Genomic DNA, 18,034 nt, shown 5'->3' with positions numbered 1-18,034 from the left:
AAAGAGTTTGTGTCACAGACAAAGGCGGCCCTTTATTTGAAGCGCGAGGCCTGGAGCTACGTTTTGATGTATAATATGATAACGGTGCGTGAGAAACATGATGCAATGAGAGAGATTTTTATTTCTCCAAGCTTTCAAACAATTCCTTTGATCTAAACGTTAGCGCGCAATGTGTCGCTTCCATGGCAACCGATCACATCGTGACTTGAAAGACAAACATCAAAGTTGAAAGATGAAAGGCATGACATCACAATGATGTCATTAGCTTGAAGTTAAAGCTTTGAAGGTTGGCAGTCAGTCAGTAGCAGAAAACAGAGGACGATAGAATTAGTTTCTGAGTTCCAGATACAAAAACCACAAGCCAAGGTATCAGAGTAAAATTTTACAGCCAAAAAGAAACATGTCAAGTCACATCGAATTAAGTGAGCTCCAAGCACAACTCAGGGCCATGGAGAGAGAGGAACAGGCCACTAGATGGCAGGTCCAGGAACAGATGCGCCAACAAGATTTAGAAATCAACACGTTGTTGAAGGAGGAGGAGGCTTTGCAGGTAGAATATGCGTTTCACAAGAGGCGCCCGCAAGGTCCCGAGGTCACCCTGAACATTCAGCAAGAGCTGAGGGAGATGGATCAGGGGAAAGAGGACGTGAAGAAAGAGAAGGATTGTGGGAAGGAGCTGCGGAGGAAGATCTCCTGCATGGAGAGGAACCTGGCAATACTGAGGGCGCAGCACAAATCCGCATGCACAGGTGTGGAGAGAAATATCGGCGCCACGCACTATTTAGAGGAGAGACTCCACCAGGAGACAATTCATCTAAACGAGCAGAAGGCCAAAAACAGCTCTGTGAGAGGCGAGCTGCAGACCTTCCAGACAGAGCGGAATGACTTCCAGCAAATGAAGGAAAATCTGAAGCAGGAAATGAACAAAATCCGCTCCCTCATTGAGAAAGGAGTCAGCAGGTCAACTGCTGACTATAATGTGAGTGGGGAGTTTCATTCCATTATGAAGACCATGAAGAAACAGTCAGAGATGGAAGTCAAACAATACAACACAGAGATGAATGAGCTGGAAAGAATTGTGAAAGTAGAACTCCAGACTAAACAATTCATGTCCACCAAGAACAGAGAGATGTGCAGGCTTGACAATGAGCCTAATGTGTCCGAGCCAAAGGCGCCGGTGAGAACGGCCTCTGAGGTAGAGCATCAGGAGACCTTGGCGGAGGCGTTGGAGAGAATTCAGGCCGTGACGGGTGAGGACAACCTGGACCTGCTGGTCAGCAGGTTCGTTGAAAGTGCAGACCAGAGCAAGGCGCTCGTCAACTTAGTTCATCAGCAAAACGAGGAGGCCACGGCACTGAGACATCAAATCAAACAGATGGAAGCAGAGATTGAGCAGCGTACGGTCGAGGGCGTGCAGCACGAACAAAGTCGTTGCGCTAAGCTGAGTGACGTAGCTGAGCAACTAAAGGAAGCTGAGTCTAAAAATGAAAGTCATGAAATGCAAGTCAGGGCCCTAAACAATGTGCGAGACGTGGTCGAGGCAGGAGCGAGCAGCATATTGTCCTTCATGGACTGTGACCCCTCGGTGGTTGAGGACACGGAGTCCGATACAGAAAAACACATCATGTCTTGCATGGCCATCTTAGAACAAAAGACCACAAAGCTCCTCGTCGCCCAAGATTACCTCAAGTCTAAGGAACAACAAAAGCACTACAGCTTGACAGGCATTGCCACTATCCTTAGTGGTAAAAACCGAAACGTCCCCCAACAGGAGAAGAGAAGCTATCATGTAGAACTCGACATGAATGACGACACAGAAGAGCTTTGCATTACTTATGACAAAGAGCAGCCAGCTTCAAGACAGCAGATTTTGGAAAAAGTCATGGAGAAGTTCTCCTGAGAGAAAATAAGGTCATCTCAGATCAGTGGTTCTCGGTCTCGGGTTGTGAGTGCGTGATATTTTACAGGTGGTTTGGTCCGGTCTCAAAATTGAATGTGAAGACCACCCGAACCAAATGAAGGGGGTAAAAAGTCTCACCCCCCCCCCGACCACCCCTCCCACGTGAACCGAGTTCCGGACTATCCAATCTGAAAGGCCCTATACCCAGAGATATAAAAAGCTTAGATGCCTCATGTCACCACCTGTGACATGCCGACAGCAGCGCCGTCTTGGGGAGGTCTCCTGCCTGTGCTAAACATAAAGACCCCAGGCTAGAAAATTGGCAAAAACATTTGTAGCTCGCTTGCCACGTCACGCCACAGCACAAAAAATACCTAATTTTAAAGCTGAGATTAAGCTCTGTAGAAACCCAGAGTTTTTTCTACTAAAACTGCTTCAGGTGGGAGGAGCCAGTTGAAACTCAGGGTTTCATCTACTAAACCTGCTTCAGGTGGGAGGAGCCAGTAGAAACTCAGGGTTTCATCTACTAAACCTGCTTCAGGTGGGAGGAGAGAGTAGAAACTCAGGGTTTCCTGGACTTAACCTGCTTCAGGTAGGAGAAGTCAGTAGAAACTCAGGGTTACCTGGAATAAACCTGCTTCAGGTGGGAGGAGAGAGTAGAAACTCAGGGTTTCTTCTACTTCACCTGCTTCAGGTGGGAGAAGCCAGTAGGAACTCAGAGTTTCTTCTACTAAACCTGCTTCATGTGGGAGGAGTCAGTAGAAACTCAGGGTTTCCTGGACTTAACCTGCTTCAGGTAGGAGAAGTCAGTAGAAACTCAGGGTTTCATCTACTAAACCTGCTTCAGGTGGGAGGAGTCAGTAGAAATCCAGGGTTTCATCTATTAAACCTGCTTCAGGTGGGAGGAGCCAGTTGAAACTCAGGGTTTCATCTACTAAACCTGCTTCAGGTTGGAGGAGTTAGTAGAAACTCAGGGTTACCTGGACTTAACCTGCTTCAGGTGGGAGGAGTTAGTAGAAACTCAGGGTTACCTGGACTTAACCTGCTTCAGGTGGGAGGAGAGAGTAGAAACTCAGGGTTTCTTCTACTAAACCTGCTTCAGGTGGGAGGAGCCAGTTGAAACTCAGGGTTTCCTGGACTTAACCTGCTTCAGGTAGGAGAAGCCAGTTGAAACTCAGGGTTTCATCTACTAAACCTGCTTCAGGTGGGAGGAGCCTGTAGAAATCCATGGTTTCCTGGACTAAACCTTCAGGTGGGAGGAGCCAGTAGAAACTGAGGGTTTCCTCTACTAAACCTGCTAGCTGGTTCGGTTCACAGCAGAGTAACCCTCGAGCACCTGGTGGAGGGTATAGAGCTGGTCCAGTGTTCCACCATCAGGAGCACCTGGTGGAGGGTATAGAGCTGCTCCAGTGTTCCACCATCAGGAGAACCTGGTGGAGGGTATAGAGCTGGTCCAGTGTTCCACGACCAGGAGAACCTGGTGGAGGGTATAGAGCTGGTCCAGTGTTCCACGACCAGGAGAACCTGGTGGAGGGTATAGAGCTGGTCCAGTGTTCCACGACCAGGAGAACCTGGTGGAGGGTATAGAGCTGGTCCAGTGTTCCACGACCAGGAGAACCTGGTGGAGGGTATAGAGCTGGTCCAGTGTTCCACCATCAGGAGAACCTGGTGGAGGGTATAGAGCTGGTCCAGTGTTCCACCATCAGGAGAACCTGGTGGAGGGTATAGAGCTGGTCCAGTGTTCCACGACCAGGAGAACCTGGTGGAGGGTATAGAGCTGGTCCAGTGTTCCACCATCAGGAGCACCTGGTGGAGGGTATAGAGCTGCTCCAGTGTTCCACCATCAGGAGAACCTGGTGGAGGGTATAGAGCTGGTCCAGTGTTCCACCATCAGGAGAACCTGGTGGAGGGTATAGAGCTGCTCCAGTGTTCCACCATCAGGAGAACCTGGTGGAGGGTATAGAGCTGGTCCAGTGTTCCACCATCAGGAGAACCTGGTGGAGGGTATAGAGCTGGTCCAGTGTTCCACCATCAGGAGCACCTGGTGGAGGGTATAGAGCTGGTCCAGTGTTCCACCATCAGGAGCACCTGGTGGAGGGTATAGAACTGGTCCAGTGTTCCACCATCAGGAGAACCTGGTGGAGGGTATAGAGCTGGTCCAGTGTTCCACGACCAGGAGAACCTGGTGGAGGGTATAGAGCTGGTCCAGTGTTCCACCATCAGGAGCACCTGGTGGAGGGTATAGAGCTGCTCCAGTGTTCCACCATCAGGAGAACCTGGTGGAGGGTATAGAGCTGGTCCAGTGTTCCACCATCAGGAGAACCTGGTGGAGGGTATAGAGCTGGTCCAGTGTTCCACCATCAGGAGCACCTGGTGGAGGGTATAGAGCTGGTCCAGTGTTCCACCATCAGGAGAACCTGGTGGAGGGTATAGAGCTGGTCCAGTGTTCCACCATCAGGAGCACCTGGTGGAGGGTATAGAGCTGGTCCAGTGTTCCACCATCAGGAGAACCTGGTGGAGGGTATAGAGCTGGTCCAGTGTTCCACCATCAGGAGCACCTGGTGGAGGGTATAGAGCTGGTCCAGTGTTCCACCATCAGGAGAACCTGGTGGAGGGTATAGAGCTGGTCCAGTGTTCCACGACCAGGACGAAAACCGCATTGCTCCTCTTGGATCCGAGGTTGGACTAACGGCCGGACCCTCTTCTCCAGTACCCTGGAATAGACTTTCCTGGGGAGGCTGAGGAGTGTGATCCCTCTGTAGTTGGAACACACCCTCCGATCCCCCTTCTTGAAGAGAGGGACCACCACCCTGGTCTGCCAGTCCAGAGGTACTGTCCCTGCCCGCCACGCGATGTTGCAGAGACGAGTCAGCCACGACAGTCCCTGCACATCCAGAGACTTAAGGAACTCTGGGCGAATCTCATCCACTCCCGGTGCCTTGCCACCGGGGAGCTTCACAACAACCTCGGTGACTTCAGCTTGGATAATGGACGAATCCACCTCTGAGAACCCAGTCTCTGCTTCCCCAATGGAAGACGTGGTGGTGGGATTGAGGAGGTCCTCGAAGTATTCCTTCCACCGCCCGACGACATCCCCAGGTGAGGTCAACAGCTCCCCACTTCCACTGTAAACAGTGTTGGTGGAGAACTGCTTCCCCCGCCTGAGGCGCCGGACGGTTTGCCAGAATTTCCTCGAGGCCGACCGAAAGTCCTCCTCCATGGCCTCTCCGAACTCCTCCCAGACCAGAGTTCTTGCCTCCACCACAGCCCGGGCTGCGGCTCGCTTGGCCTGCCGGTACCCGTCGATTGCCTCGGGAGTCCTATGAGCTAACAGTGCCCGGTAGGACTCCTTCTTCAGCTTGACGGCATCCCGTACTTCCGGTGTCCACCACCGGGTTCGGGGATTGCCGCCACGACAGGCGCCAGAGACCCTGCGGCCACAGCGCCTGATAAAGTGTGTTATTATAAATAATGTGAATAAATATATTAGCTGTGGCGTTAATCAGTGTAAGACTGTGATTTTTAGTGTTGATTTTTGTGAAGTGGACGACAAAACACACACATTTTTTTCATGTTCAATATGCAAATTGTCACAGAAACGCAACATCACTTCAGTTCGTACTTGCTGGTTTGGACATACCTTCTTTAGACTTTGCCCTCCTTGGCATTTACATTATAAAACATACAGCTATAGATAAGCCAGCGCTATAAAATGGACAAAGCAAACAAAGGGAACGCAATAAATCCCCTGACCTTTGACCTCACCTACAGCACCTTATGCAAGGCAAAATATTAAATAACAGTGGATGTTTTCAACTTTCTGCCACCATTTTACATTTCGTTTTAAACTTCGAGTTTAAGTGAATGAATTATAAATAAAATACGCAGATTACAAAAAAAAAAAAAACAACAAAAAAAACCGCTTCAAAACAAAACATTCGCGACGACAGTGACGTCACAGTGGACGCGAAGCGAAGACCCGCCTCTCCGTCTGGATGCGCGTCCTGTGATTGGCTGAGGGTTCCGCGCTGGTTGAACGTGATTGGAGGAGAGCGTTTGAGGAGGGGGGGGCGTGTGCGGAAGCTTCTGTTTTGCAACAGTCGCATGGGCAGAGGCGGGGGGGGGGCGCGAGTTCCAGGAGAATAATTTATTTACTCCCACGAGCCTCAAGCGGCGTTTTAATTTCACGAAAACCGCAGCAAAGACCGGGGAAAATGTCTAAAGTGGACCTCGCTAAAGTCGGGAAGAACTCCGTGAAAAGCGGCGACAGCGGGGAGGTGAGACGCGTTCCCTTCACAATAAAACTGTGTTATTAAACCTTTACAGGGCAGGAGATTCAGTAACTTCCCAATTCCTTCTAGCATTTCTCCCAAACAAGCAATGATAAATTGTTCTTCACATCGAGGTTAGAGTAGCTTGAGTTCAGCCTTTCCTGATGACACTAGTTTTAAACGTGCAATAATCACACAGACACTGTTTTTGCTTTGACAAACTTCCTCTTACTTTCTGTTAAAAACGTGTGAGAAGAGGCTGGAGCCCATCGCAGCCCTCAGCTTAAACCATCTCCACTGGCTGCCAAAGGTTTTGACTTCAAAATGTGACTTCTTGTCTATAAAGCGTTTATTCAGTAGAATATGAGGTCCTCAGGAAGAGTTTCCACACTCAGAAGAAACGAGGCGAAGAAGCTTTTAGTTCCTACCTGCCGCAACAAATTCCTTTTCAATCAGGCCTGGAAACATTACCTGCTGAGGTTTTGCAATGTATTTCCCTGTGAACAGACACCGTCAACAAAGATGTGTTCCTTTTTGGAGCCACTAATTTAAAGAGTTAAATAGAATTATATGTGAATCCAGCAACAGGTTATTTATTTTCTAGCTCTCTGTGATCTTATACGCTATATTCACCGACACATGAGTTAACCTGGAGGGTTCTAAATGGTGGAATGGGTTTATTCCCCCGAGGCGGCCACCCCCCCCTGCTGAGCGAGACTGTATCGTGGCCGTCATTACCTCTCCGTACTTAAATAACCGCCGTGTGGCGAGGGCCTTTGGGGGGGGGGGGGGGGGGGGGGCACAGGGGAGTCGTGGCGTCACCCTGAACGACAGTCTTGCGGTTTCAGACGGTGGAGCTGCAGTCGCTGTGGCGGGACCGGGCGGTGGTGCTGTTCTTCCTGCGCAGGTTCGGCTGTCAGGTGTGTCGCTGGACGGCGTCGGAGATCAGCAAGCTGGAGCCCCACCTGACGGCCAACGGCGTGGGGCTGGTGGGCGTCGGGCCGGAGGAGCTCGGCCTCAAGGACTTCAAGGACGGGGGTTTTTTTAAAGGATGTGAGCGGCGCTGACGTTTTTTTTTCTTACATCTTACATCTTACATCTTACATCTTACATCAGTGTTTTTCAACCACTGTGCCGCGGCACACTGGTGTTTCCGCGAGATCTCGTCAGGTGTGACGTGGGAAATTATTTCAATTTACATTTTTTCTAAAAAAACATCTGCTCTCACAGCCGACAGCGGCTGTGAGAGCAGTGTGCAGAGTAATCATGTATAAATACTGAGGCGAGCGCTGTGGAAGAATCGCTCCTAGTCGAGATTCTTTCCTGCCAGCTGATCACCAGAGGCTTTTATTTTGACATGATTACATGCAAGTGGAACTTCATAACAGGATGAGACGCCACACAACACATTTCTCACTCCTGGTTGATCACCAACGTCCAACAAACCAAACTAGACGACATAATGAACTATCTGAACCGAGGAACAAAAACACGACACAAACACAAATCAACACACACAACAACCCCGACAATAACCCTCCATAACCTCCGGCAACACATAACCTGAACTCCCATCATGCACTGCAGCGACCGACTCCGTGATCGCGACAATACTCTTCACCACTAGAGGGCAGCACAGAACTTTGCCGGTGAAATGTAAAGTGACAGACGTCAGTGTGGTTCATCTCCACCTCCTGCTACCATCTTGTATCAAAGTACTGTGTCAGTGACAGTGATGGAGAAGTTTTTGAAAACCAGGATCTCAGCTCTTCATCCATCAGGTCCAGGTTTCACACTGAGGGAGGCACTATTAAAAAAAGTCCTTGCTTTCTGGATTTACTGGATTCCTGTTGATAAAACTTTGATGAGAAAGTCTTTATATTGTTAATAGAGGCTGCAGAGTTTCACATTTTAACATTTTCAGGTGGTGGTGGTGTGCCTCCAGAGTTTTCCAAAGAAAACTGTCTTGGTTCAAAAAAGGTTGAAAAACACTGTCTTACATGAATGGGTGATTTTAAAATCTCTCTCTTTCTTTATTCTTTAGCTCTTTATGTGGATGAACAGAAGAAAACGTATAAAGATCTGGGCTTCAAACGGTGAGTTCTGTAAATGATCGTTCAGAACCTGTCTAATGGAGTCCGTTCTGATTTTCGAAACAAACATGACAAACACAACCTTTTTGACCATTTTATCTATATATTTATTTTCTTTCGCCAATCCAAATTCACCCGGAGCCGCAAAACACAATGTTTCATATTTTCAGTCGTTCTGGGAAAAAAAAAAAACTTGTCTTTTGTTACGTTTAGGTTTCAGTTTTAATTCCAAATAATGAACGTTTCATTGCAATTGCAGTTGTTTTTGTCGACGGTTTCATCCTTCTTTTCCATTATTTTTCAGACAATTGGGACGTTTTTGGTTAGAATAAACACACCCGATCAATCGCAGAGTTAAATTCCTTTAAGCATTTTAGTGTTTTTGTGTCCTTTTTCATCCAAGAGATTAAAGTCATTGTGAAAATGACTGGTGGTGTGTAAATAAAATAAAAGCAAGGAGCTGAGCAGAGGGGGAGGGGCGGAGCTGAGCAGAAGGAGAGGGGGCGGAGTTGAGCAGAGGGGGAGGGGCGGGGCTGAGCAGAGGGGGAGGGGGCGGGGCTGAGCAGAGGGAGAGGGGCGGGACTGAGCAGAGGGAGAGGGGTGTCCCAAATCTAAGGGCTGAAACTGCCTTTGCCCTCGTTTTGGAGGCGGAGGGGTAAGAATAGAATTGGGATTGGCCCATGTTCTCTCATGAACCTGTAAAGAATTAAAAAGGCAGCCTCATCCATTGAGAGCTGTCGGTAGCGTTCTTTATCAACGTTGACAATGTCGTCCCCCCCCCCCCCCCCCCCCCCCCCCCCCCCCCCCACAGCTACACCGCCCTGAGCCTGGTTCCTGCTGCTTTGGGGAAGAAAGTACGAGACATCGCCTCAAAGGTAGAAGTAGCGTCTTCACCCTCAGCTGCTCAATTCCCCCCATTACATTTATAAATCCACGTGCAGATTTGATTCTCTGACGCTTCCAGGCCGGCGCCCAAGGAATCCAGGGAAACTTCGCAGGGGATCTGCTGCAGAGCGGCGGCGTGCTCGTCGTGGCCAAAGGTACCGTTTGTAGTCCGACGACCTCTGGGGCTACGACGTAAAACTGGGGATAGGAGGGAAAAAAATCATAATCACGATTATGTCTTTGAGTTTAGGAACAGAATTTATTGAACATGTTTAAAAAAAAAAAAGACTCCGGTTAAATATATAGAAATATCTTGTGATGTAGCAGTAAAAAATAAAGTGTTGTGCTGCACTCAATCTTTTGAAAACAAGAAATAAATAAAATACGATAAGAGATAGATGTACCTCAACATAAATACTTTGATAAATTGCTCCAAAATAAAATGTTAGAGGTGGAGAGACGATGAACGAGATTCGGAGGTTCAGCGAGGGACACACTTCTCACAAACGCTTTTCTTTTCTCTCTTTTTTTTTCTCTTTTACCATATCTTTTTTTTTTTTAATAAAAAAAAAGACATTTTTAAATACATTACAGTCATTCCAATGTGCTTTTATAGAGAAAAATAGAAAAGCCCAACAGATCCACATGAGCAAGCAGGTTTGTTTGTGACTGTGGAAAGGAAAAACCCCCTTTTCTCTCTTTCTTTCTCTCGTCTCTCCATCGGAGCTTCACACACGGTGGAACAACAAAACTACTTCCTGTCTACAAAATAAAGTTCCCCGCCGCCCCACAGTGACTGGGTGAATTATGACCTTAACTGATCATCACAGTGGGGAACTTTATTTTGGAGAGAGAGAGAGAGACAGAGAGTGAGAAGAAGAGTGACTGAGAAGTGTGGATTAATGGAGGATAAAGTTTGGAGTTCCTCGCTGAAGCTCCGCCTCCCGTCCGTTTTCCTCCATCAGAGGAATTCTGAGGTCGTCTGGAGCCAAAATCCTCATCGCCGTTAACGTTCCATTCATTGAGCAGCGCTTATGTAAAACTAACTATGACCTGCTCTGACGGTCCCAAAAACAAAATGCCTGTTATTCATGAGCTAGTGATAAACAAAAAAACCCAACAAAACACCGACCTGGAATTAAAATGTAAAAATAGAATTGGTCCACGTTGTGTTTTCAGTTTTAAATATTCAATTTTATTCAAAATGAAGTGTAATATACATCGCCTGTTAGTCCCTGCTACTTTTGAAATGATCGCTAATCAAATTAAATGTTTTCTGCTTTATATTTACTGATCCGTCTGTCGATAGTTCAACACAGCAAAATTCAACTTTAGTGAAATGAACTGGTTGAATTGTAACTAATGCCGTTCGTCACGTTTACATTAGAACATTATTTCTTTCTTTGTGATTGGAATTGGCTTACAGGTGAGTTGAGGTCACAGCAGCAGAGTTTACAGAAACACTGGTGCGTCTTTTATTCCCACACAGATTCCTGGTCACAGGTAGCAGTTCAGCAGTGTGTCCTCTAGAGGGCAGTGCTGCGCCATGTGTGTGTGAGCAGGCCGGTCTGAGGCGACACACACTGCAAACACACCTGATTCAGATCAATGGCCCGACGTGAGGCTCCTCAGAGGGACGATGAACAACAGCTGAGTTCAATCAGGAGCTAATGACTCTGTTCTCTTTACTTTTTTCTTCTTCTTTCCGTTCAAACAAGTTAAAGTCGTGTATTTTGGGTTAAATATTCTTATTGAGAGACACAGGCTGGCTTAACTTAGAGACGTACGTCCTGACAAAGTGAGTTATGGAAGCGAGTTCGGTTCCACGTATAAAATGCTTTTCGCTCCGTTATTGAAGCAATAAGGCCTCGTGTCCTCATGAAGAGGAATCAGCAGGTCACTTTGTCCTGCACTTCATATTTTTGAGGCCAAAAACATTTTTTTTCTCTCATTTCTCCTCTTGGAAAACCTGCCGAAGAAGCGTTTTCCCTCAATTAAGGACGTGTAGTTAAAGGTTATTTAAAAAAAACAAATGCTTGGCCTAAAAGCAGACTATATTGCACACGTTTGACTTTTTGGAGCACGTTATGACATTGCCATTGCTTCAATAAGAATCTTAAACTTTGCAATATTTCTTGTCTTATTAGTGCTTGAAAGAGCTTTTTGTTTTAAAAATTAATACAACTTCAAATGGTATATATGCTAGTATATTTAATTTTTTTTCATTTCACTTCATTGTTTATTTCATTCATTTAAAACGATGCAACAGCAGCGTTTCACATGAATGAAAAGGAGCAGAAAGAAGTCAAACTTATAATGTCTGTCTCTTATCAACACTAAATCATTTACACTTCCAGTTCATTTGAGTTCATTTCATTTTTCCATTACGGCCGATTGAAACCTGGGTTTTGTAAAAACCTCAGTTCATATCTACTTTTTATCTCTGTTTTGCAATTTGTTTGGTAAACTTTCCAGATGAGCTTTAAACATGGTTTTTTAGAAGGTTCTACTCCACTAAATCTTTAAATGTCAGTGTTTTTAGTTGTCTAACTAAAGGATTAGTATGGTCTCTGTAACCACTTCCACTAGCGACTCTAATCGCTCAATTATATTTAATAAAACGAGCAACGATTCTTCCTGCCCGGACCCTTTTTAGTCTTGTAGTTCCAGCTCTTGCCACCAGATGTTGTATTGAGTCAGTAAAGAGGAATCGCTAACGCGTCACAGATCGGAGGTCCTGGACGTTTCACCGTGTCGTAGGTTTATGTCATTTATCCAACTCGCCCGACGAGAAAACAAAAAGAAGCGCGAAAACCAGGCGCTCAAGTGACTCAATATTGCCCCCTACGGCCCAGCAAGGCTCATTACATCACATTTTACGTCGTGCCAGGTGTGATCTTCAATAGCATGCTGCACTGTGTAAAGTATAATCTGATTAATTTAAATTTCTAATCTTTGATAACCCGGACTGCGACAGATACATGCTAATAAATGTGATTTGTGTTTGTTTTCCCTCCGCAGGCGGAGACAAAGTCTTACTGCACTTCGTCCAGGACTCGCCAGGGGATCACGTCCCTCTGGAAGACATTTCCACGGCTTTGGGAATCTCAGCCACGGTGGAAGCAGGACAGAGGCCAGTGGTAAGCCGTCGCCCGGCCTCGCTCTCATTTTACGAAAAATCTCTGAGATGCGAATCTTTGTGTGTTAAAGAAATTGTGACGAATCCAAAAAATGTGTTTGTCAAACATGCTGCTTTTTTTCAGCGGACCGGTGTGACTTTACAGGCGTCAGGTTTTTTTAATTTGTTTTCCAAAAGGTGTTCCTCAGGGCTCGACACTGGGCCCACTTCTCTTCAAGATATATGGAAATTATATATAGTTTTATTTCTTTATACTCAAAGTATCTTCAGGTTCAGGATCGCGGTCGGATCATCCTGCCGCAAAAAAAAAAAAAAAGTCCTGATCGTTTTTCCACGTTTTGCACTTCTCTTCCCTCTCTTCAGTGCAACGATGACGTTTGTACTCGATGACGCCACCGACTGAAAGAAGCTCCCAGCCAACTGGAAGATTAGCGAATATAATGAAGACGTGGAAATTAACTCAATTAACGATGATTTATTATCACAGGTACTGTGGATTATTTTGGGACATGTTTATTAATCTTTTGTGAAAGTTGTCTTTACTTTGTTGGTTTGTTTTTATGCTTTTTGATGATTTTTTTTTACATATAATTTGCAGTAATGTGCCTTTTGTAAGCCGTCACTGTCACTGTTTTGTACATGCTGCATCCTTATTATAAATTAGATCTGTGGCTTTGAATGTATCTGGAAAGGTTTTGATGTTGAAATCAACAGGTATAGATTTGGAATATTTGGATGCAGAAGTGCAAAGTTATATTAATAATCAAACGCAATGATAACAATGAAATAAAGATATACAAATGAATACGATATATTATGTAATATGAAAATAAAAAAATATATACTAAGACCAACTCAACAAATTCTTCCATCATCAGTAAATCAATGCATCTTGTATAGATGAAAATCAATGTTTGTGGTTTTCAGAATAAAACAGACCATCAGTATGACGGTAGGACTTTTGTTATTCCAGCAAAAGCTCAGAGAAACTTCACAAAACTACAATAAACAATTATCAAGTTGTGACAGACATTTTCTCAGTGTATTATTGAACCTCTGTCAGACATTCTGGCAGCAATGAGAATTAAAAAAGTTGATTTACACTCAAAGAAACCCAATAAATTTATATGTATTACTTAAGCAGCAAGAATGTGAAATAAACACATCAGTAGATTTTAATTGTGTAATTATAATTACTGCAAACTTCCAACTCACTTCTTCTAAATCACCAGAAATCATTTGCTCAAGTTTTCCACCGAGCAGCAGATTTTCCTTCATGTTTATTTTGATGAAGATTTCACTTGATTTCTAATTTTATTTTATGTCTTTCTTATTCACTTTGTTCTAATGGACTCTGAATTGATTGTGCCTGAATGGTGCGCCGCAAATCAACTTTTCACTATTTAAAGTGACGTTAGTTATTTATGCTGTTTTTCTTTTTTTTATGAAAAAACATTAGATTGGTTAAGATACGACTTTAGAGAAACTTTATCACAGATTAACCTGAAGGGAAGGTGAAAAGAGAAAGTGTGTTTTTAACTTTTAGAAAGAAAAGTGGATCTTCTAATAAAACGACCTGCTGTATCGTTAGCGCAAATACAATTCTATGCATATAAATTGTATATGTGTATACTAAAAGTAATTTATATATGTATAATTGAATATAGTTGAACACATTTATCATATTTATTCTATAATATATATCATCAATTAAGTTAAAAAAAAAAATGTAATTTCTTGATACCTTTTTATGAGATTTTTTTTTTAATTATAATAAGCTAAATAAAATTAGATATTGTTTGTGGAGACGTAGTTGGTTATATTTCTTTCCCACTCCTTTTCAGACAGGCTATCTGGATTATATAATTGTTATAGTTATAGTATATTGTTCTGCTGTAATTATTCACTGTTTGTGTGGGGAAATATCTTTGGTTATGTGCTCCGATACTGATTTTGAGCATTTTGTCCAAAATTAAATTAAATAAAAAATGAAAGCCAAATGAAACTCCGACTTTAAGCGAATTGATCTACAAATGGAGGACAAAACTCTTAATTTTCTGAAGAATCGTCAACATTTAAACTTGTGTTGTTGAAGAAGAAAAACCAGGGTCAGTTTGTTCAGATCCAAATGAAAGATAAAATTACACATTTTAAAGAAAGAGGCTTGAGATCACACCACTGGAGACGCTCACTTTAATGGCAATAATTACAGATCCGAGTCACAAAAAAAATAGCAGTCTAGATAATTACATAGCAGCAGGAACATTCATAAAACATCTGTGACATCTAAATTCTTGCAAAGCAACAATTTTTATCCCATAAATATTCATTTCGATAAATAAACTCCCCTGACTAGCGTACGGATGAAACCTGTTCAGATATTAGAAGAGAAAATAAAAAGGAAAGAAAAGCATCTGTCAAAACGACACACACGTTCACAATTTCCATCGTTAAAGGTGAAGCCGAAACAAAAGTAAGAAGAAACGCAGTCCGTCTCTCTCACACTGATTTGGAGCAGTTTTTTTTTTTTTTTTCTGAAGAACATCGAGTATCAACAACACGTCTTATTTTCTACATCCTTGGTGTTCAAGTCAACGTCTTTGACCTCCTGTGTTTAATAAAAAACAAACAAATCACTAAATTCAGAGAAAATATCGGTGAGTCGACCATTTCGCTGTCTCCAACAACAGCCCAATTTTTATAATTTAAAATACTTCAGCCTCCAGCGTTTCTTTTCAACCCGGTGTACCGACTTTTTTTTTTTTTAAACGATGAAGTTTGACATTTTGGGAAAACGGTTTCCTGCTTCCTGCTCGACATCAGCTGCTGGTCGCAACCGGCCTGTTTTAAAGTTGTTGTTTTTTAAATTTACCTTATTAAAGGCTAAAATCAAATGTTTATAAAGACGAGAAACACTGAGATGATTTAGACCAGGGGGTCTGCAGCCTGTGGCTCCGGAGCCACATGTGGCTCTGCAGCTGCTCTGCAGCGGCTCCAGGACATTTTCAGAAAATTATTATAAGCATTTTGCTTACGTTCTTATTTTATTTCAAATACCACACAGATTTTCTTCCTCACTAATCTCTAGGCTAAAAACAGCTAAATAAAGTGAAACCGCGAAAACAGATGGAATTGCAAATATATATATATATATATATATATATATATATATATATATCAACTCTGGAAACACTGGTATAAGTGTCTTTTAACGTTTCACTGTTAAACCTTTTTATGTGTTTTTGTGTTTTTTTTCTGTTTATGGACCCCAAGTCTGAAATAAAGCTATCTATCTATCTATCTATCTATCTATCTATCTATCTATCTATCTATCTATCTATCTATCTATCTATCTATCTAGCTAGCTAGCTATTTATCTATCTATCTATCACATTTTTCGATTTAAAACTGCATAAATTAAATTTAAAAAAAGAGCATAAACAGTAAAAACTACATGATAAAAATTACTAGTAGTTTGGTTTTTTTTAATCAATGAAATAAAAAAAGGGAAATGGAAGGAAAGTGGAAAAAATATAGGATAAAACATCAAAACTTTACCTATAACACTTTATAAATGAAACATTTTTGTTTGTTTAGCAAGTTTTTTTTTTCAAAGATGTTTTTTTTCTTCATTTCAGAATATTCACGTTTTGCGGCTCCGGACAGTTTTTCATTTGTTGGAAAATTGCCAGATTTGGTCATAAAGGTTGCAGACCCCTGATATAGACTGACGCATTGTGAAATGATTGCTTCTGTTTTTTACTGTGGATGAAAATAAAAGTGGATTTCCTCAGCTGGCTCCTCCGTAACTCTTATTTGTGGAGGTTGTAAGATATTGTTGTTTTGTACTTCAAATTTGTAATCTTTCTTTCTTTCTTTTTTTATTATTTGTTTTATAACTTCTTCTGCCACAACCACGTCCCAATCCACAGTTCTGGCAGAGTTCTGTGCATGGAAATCGTCCGTTAATATCATTTATCGATCAATTCGACGTCTCTTCAAACCGATCGTGTTTTCAATCGTGCTTTTCCTGCTCGCCGTTGTTCTTGTTTTGAGACTGTTGGGAATATCTTACCACGATATAAAACACAATCTTTCCGTGAGTCGAGCCAAAACCTGCTAACCACTGATTTTGTTCATGTAATCAGGTCGCGGTTTCCCACAGTGTAACGGACGTGAGAGCAGATCCTTAAAGTCCTAGTGAAATGAAAATTCCACCTCCAAAACACTCTGGCTGTCGCTTCTAGGGACATTTTTCCTGCTAACTGGCTGAAGGGTAAAATGTTAAAACACGGCAATCTGCGAGAAAATAGCCGATAAACGGCGCTATTTCCTCTGCTGGGCGGAGCTTCTGACAATAACAGAGTGACATCACGAGTTGTGCACACGTCCAAGTTGTGTTTACATTATGGAGGATCAGAGTTTTGACCACGAAGAGGCTGAATTTAACCATATTTCATCATCATGGTCATTTCAAACCCAGTGATTGATGAAGAAGACACAGAAGGTGGTTCTGCCATCGGTGACCCCGTCTGGAACATGTTTGAGGAAGCAGAAGACGCTTCGTCCTCCATTCGTCCTCGTCTCCTCGCCTCAGCAGCCGCCACTTTTCACCTTTGAGGCTTTGAGGCTCCTGACTTTTGGCAGAACGGCCGGCTTCCTCGATCCAACACGTCCAAGAGCTTTTCTGACTGTGGAATCACCGAAGATGAGTCCAGGTGTTACTTGATCGTCTACTAGCCGCGCAAGCTAACGGCTCCCGCCGCCCGTGCTCCTTTTCTCCTCTCTCGGTCTCTTCCAGGCTCAATCTTTCATCAAGGCTCATAAAACGCCGACTATAACTTCAAAACACTGTAAAAACTTGGATATTTAAGAGGAAACAAGCCGATATAAACACAACAGATCGAGATCTGCACAACTCGTGACGTCACGCCCACGAAGAACGATTCCCCCGACTTCCTCGGCTGGAGATTCAAAATTCAAATAACTTTGTTATGCGACAACAGTGGTGGGGCAGAGTCGGAGGAACCTTACAAGTAGAACCCCAACTATCGTTTTTTGCAAAGTAGTGTTTTACAGTTCACTGGGACTTTAAAACTCTGATTACCTAACTCTCCGCCACACCAGTGCCATTTTTACCAAAATGTCAAACGTTTGCTCCGAGATGCTCCGTCCATTATGAGGAAAATAGTCTTTCATTATTGTGTCTGCCTGCGTGTGAAGAAAGAGGAAAGCTTCAGCTACATTCGGCCTCGGCCGCCCCCGACGAGGCGTAACAGTCGTGTTCGGCTGGAAAAGGCTTCATGAACGTGACCTGTGGCAGCAAACATTCAAAACCAGCTGTGTGTGTGTGTGTGTGTGTGTGTGAGAGCGTGTGTTTTTGCATCGTGGGGCCAGAAAAGTGTGTGTTTTTTACTGTATGAGGGTTGAGGATGTCATTGCAGTTCAGTTTAGAGCGCAACGGTGGGGAATAAAAAGTAGTGTGTGTGTGTGTGTGTGTGTGTGTGTGTGTGTGTGTGTGCGTGTGTGTGCCCTACATGTATTAATAGGCTAAAGGATAACGTTGGGAGTTAGACCAATAGTAGCTTCGTTGGGTTCACAGCAGGAAGTGTCAGGTCCTCGTAATGGACGAAAACAAGTTGTTGTGTTACTAAATAAATAAATAAATAAAGTCCACATGCGGGTTATCTTTCGGAGAAGACGTGTTTTGGTGTGTTTTAAAGTCATTCGCTGTGAGCAAAATGTC

At 43.7% G+C, this 18,034-nt stretch overlaps 1 protein-coding gene across 1 annotated transcript; it reads left to right on the top strand.

Annotated features, from left to right (window-relative positions):
* The first annotated feature begins 6,030 nt into the window (after window positions 1-6,030).
* prxl2b (peroxiredoxin like 2B) lies at window positions 6,031-13,138 on the top strand. Its single transcript, XM_080495718.1, has 7 exons — window positions 6,031-6,177; window positions 7,020-7,224; window positions 8,216-8,267; window positions 9,076-9,139; window positions 9,229-9,304; window positions 12,171-12,289; window positions 12,652-13,138. Exons 1-7 carry the CDS (start codon window positions 6,115-6,117, stop codon window positions 12,676-12,678), a joined length of 606 nt encoding a protein of 201 aa, XP_080351844.1. The 5' UTR covers window positions 6,031-6,114; the 3' UTR covers window positions 12,679-13,138.
* The last annotated feature ends 4,896 nt before the right edge of the window (window positions 13,139-18,034 follow it).

This window comes from Blennius ocellaris (genome assembly GCF_963422515.1).
Source record: "Blennius ocellaris genome assembly, chromosome: 4".
Lineage (NCBI taxonomy): Eukaryota > Metazoa > Chordata > Actinopteri > Blenniiformes > Blenniidae > Blennius > Blennius ocellaris.
This window is presented reverse-complemented; position numbering and strand designations above follow the sequence as displayed.

Coding starts and splice junctions, on each gene's coding strand:
- prxl2b (XM_080495718.1), top strand. CDS start 6,115: ATGTCTAAAGTGGACCTCGCTAAAGTCGGGAAGAACTCCGTGAAAAGC. Junction 9,140..9,228: donor TACGAGACATCGCCTCAAAG/GTAGAAGTAGCG, acceptor TGACGCTTCCAG/GCCGGCGCCCAAGGAATCCA. Junction 12,290..12,651: donor AAGCAGGACAGAGGCCAGTG/GTAAGCCGTCGC, acceptor CCCTCTCTTCAG/TGCAACGATGACGTTTGTAC.